At 36.1% G+C, this 3,441-nt stretch overlaps 1 protein-coding gene across 1 annotated transcript; it reads right to left on the bottom strand.

Moving 5' to 3' along the window:
• Positions 1-531: 531 nt before the first annotated feature.
• On the bottom strand, positions 532-3,079 carry NMAT1 (Intron maturase, type II family protein). Its single transcript, XM_011011628.1, has one exon. The coding sequence runs from the start codon at positions 2,766-2,768 to the stop codon at positions 744-746; it is 2,025 nt and encodes a 674-aa protein (XP_011009930.1). The 5' UTR covers positions 2,769-3,079; the 3' UTR covers positions 532-743.
• Between the last annotated feature and the right edge of the window lie 362 nt (positions 3,080-3,441).

The following is a 3,441-nucleotide window of genomic DNA, read 5'->3' as shown; positions in this document are numbered from 1 at the left end:
TGGGGGTGAGGGATTTTTAGTTCAAAAATATATTTTTAATTTATTTTTGTAAAAAAATATTTTTAAAATACACAAAAACCAATTTAATAATCTAAAAAGTAATATAAAAATATAAAATTAAATTAAAAAAACACTCTTTTAAACCCCAATATATTTTTTCAGACAAGATAAAGATTCAAAACTATCATCTTTGAACCCTTCTAGTTAAATGAAACTTACTAAAACTAAAACCAACAAGTCTCGTTATCCATAAACAACCAAACCAATAATTTTTTGTATTCTTACTATTTTGAGGCAGCTTTAACTAGAAATTAAAAAATAAATAAAATAAATTTTTTAACCACAATAAAAATAGGTGAGAATTTAAGATTAGACATAATTTTCTCTATGTTTTACTATTCAATTTTGTTTTTTCTTTTTTAATTTTATTGCATAGTTGCATCATAATTTCAAAATTAAATTCATTTAATTAGACCATAGAAATATTTAATTGAGAAAAAAAAAAGGTCATGTACCTATCCATATAAAAAATACGAAAATTTACCTCTCCCAAGGTAATCATTGAAATAACGTGATGAAAAATTCATCAAGGTAGGCCAGACCATCCAAGATAAAATTTTGTTAATGAAAAATTGACATTGCCTAAGGAAAACTCTTAGGCCATTACAAGAGTCAATCCTCCAAGGAGTTTAATTTCATCACTTGAATTAATTCACCACCATTACACAATAATTCATGACACGTCACACTTTCTGCAGTCCATTGTTTAGCGCATTTTCACCACTAGATTGGTACCTTCGAACTCCAAGAGTCTTGTAATCCCACACAATTTCAGATATCTCATCTTGCGGCAGACTCAAACCTTGACGCTTTATTGATCTATGCAATTCACAAAAGAATTTGGGGTCTTGTAATCTGATATACTCATGCAAAACCTGCTCATGATCTGGAATCCAATGCCTTGGAAATGGAGTATAATCACAAGTAGGAATCAAAGACATATGGGAGAACTGAACACCTTCAATTGCATCAACAAGTCCCATTCTCAACAGATCAGAGTATTCAGGAGCAGAATTGTTACTGTTCTCTCTCAATGGCCGACTAAGATCACGTAAAGCAATCTTGTAAACCTTTGCACGTGATTTTAGTCTATACCTAGCAGCATAAAGTTTAGCCAACGAGCTACGAATCACATAGGCACAAAACCCAACAACTTTCTTTCGATTATCAGCGTATCTATACCAATCTGCCATAGTCTCGAGAAACTTATTCATTTGTGCGTTAGTGTGGGCTTGACCTGAGTAAAGCATTGGAGTACAAGGCAATGGCTCAGGATCCTTGTCACCCTTGACAAACTTAAGCCTCCTAAATTGGCGAATACATTGCTGCAAACAAGCAGTAACTGAAAGCAGAGTCCCCACACCCTTTTCACTCACGATTTTGCCTCCACTCCCTGTATAACGAAGCGTAGGATATATCACTCTGCGACAAATTATATGATCCAAGAATTGAATTCCCCTAGTAATGTGCTCAATATCAATTTTTGAATTATCCAGCCTGATACCAAACTTCCTCTCGCAGAACTCAATAATTTCCTTACGAATTTGCACTGCATCTTCTCTAGGCCCTCGAACGCCTATCAAGAAATGACCCCCATATCGAATGTATTCCATTTTCCTAGTCTTCTCTTTTCCACTAGACGGAACAAACTCTGGCCAAGAAGGGTTATGACACCTATCATCAATCGAATGTTTCCATATAGAATCAAACTTATTTGGCCTGAAGAATTCAACAATCTTCTCCTCCATCATTTGATCCAATTCATTAAGACACACATTAGCAAGCAACGGACTTAAAATCCCACAATAACCATAAGTGGGTATCTTTGCCGCCTCCTCAGGAGCAAAATCAAAGAAAGTTCTCAACCAATAAGGGTCAGGTTTTGGCTCATTCTCATTCAAAATCTTCTTCTTCGTAGATTTCCTCTTTTTCTTGTTCCTCGACTCTTCACCATAATTGCCCATTTCTCGAATCCTAACTGGCGATTTAAGCGCGTTTTTTATCAAATTCAACACTTTCTTATCTCTAACAACTTTTTCAACACATCCCATTACAACATCAGCGTCAATGTCATCTAGTATCTCACTCAAATCACCCCTCAAAAACCATAAATACCCAGCAAAATTACTCCTTATAGTCCTAATTACCGTGTGTGCATTCCTCCCGGGCCTAAACGAGTGAGACTTCCTCGAAAACCGTGCTTCAAAAATAGGTTCAAGCACCATCAGGAGCATCTCCTGAACAACCCGGTCTTGGAAGCACGGATCATCAGATTCCATCATTGCACTGAGCTTTCTCTTGGAAACCAGTTTGGTAGAAGGCTTATCATTGGGGCTGCGAAGGATCTGGTGGGCCTTGTCGTTCCATTTGAAGCGGTTGTGAATGACAGCAGTTTGAAGTGAGAAAAGGGAATGGAGAGCATGGGAGGGAAGTGCGTTTCGAGGAGGGAACTTGCCGGTGACGTGAGCGCAGGAACGTTGGTAAGCGAGGGTCCAGAGGTCGAGCTTGGAGAGGAAACCAGTGAGGTTAGAGAAAGTAAAGTTTGATGGTGAAGAGAAGGATTTGACCCAGATAGAAGTGCAGATATCTATTGGGTCTTCTTTGAGGACAGAATATGGGTCTTGGTGAGAGGAGGAGGAAGAGAAAGTGCGAAACAAATAGTGGGATTTAATGAAGGGAAGCTGTTTGAAGTTTTGTCTCAATGACATTGCTTTGGTATATGGATTTAATAAAAGAGAGAGCGAGAGAAATAGGGATAAGGACTGGGGTTGATGAGATGGTGGTTGTGGCACTGATGGTGTTTGATATTTGTTCTCAATGACATTTTCCGTGCGGTCGTGTCGGAGATGAAAACTTGGCGGGTTGAATAACTAATTGGGGTCTGTCGTTTTGACTCTCTGGCATACGCAGGCAATATCCTCGTTCTTTGCAGGTCAAGGAGTCATAGTAGTCATTTTTTGCAAGTCCATCCACCCACTGGTAAGGAAGGGGGCGCAAATCCGAACCCAACAAAAAAACAAAACCAAGACAGCAAACCAAACCGAACACTCACTCTTGAATTTTCTTGAATAAAAATATTCTTTTAAAAAGTTTTATCCTTTTATTATTTTTTAAAAGTAAAAAATTAGATTTTTTTTCCATTAGAATAAAAACTGAACAAATGGGAAAAAAAAAATCTAATTCTTCTTTTATCCTTCAATTTTTACTTTCAAAAAATAATAAAATAATTAAAATATTTTTACTCAAGAAAATTGAAAAGTGATTGCAAAGAAACTGATACTGAATATTAATATTTATGTATACCATTAATTTTTTTATAAATTTTTATTTGATTCAATTTGGTTTTTTTAGAAAAAATAAAAACTAAAAACCAAATAGAAC

This window comes from Populus euphratica, unplaced genomic scaffold (genome assembly GCF_000495115.2).
Source record: "Populus euphratica unplaced genomic scaffold, PopEup_1.0 scaffold595.1, whole genome shotgun sequence".
Classification (NCBI taxonomy): Eukaryota; Viridiplantae; Streptophyta; class Magnoliopsida; order Malpighiales; family Salicaceae; genus Populus; species Populus euphratica.
The sequence above is the reverse complement of the archived record's forward strand: the minus strand, read 5'-3'. Positions and strand labels throughout refer to the sequence as shown.

Bases quoted from the DNA above. Each gene is read 5' to 3' on its own strand.
- NMAT1 (XM_011011628.1), bottom strand. From the start codon at position 2,768: ATGTCATTGAGACAAAACTTCAAACAGCTTCCCTTCATTAAATCCCAC.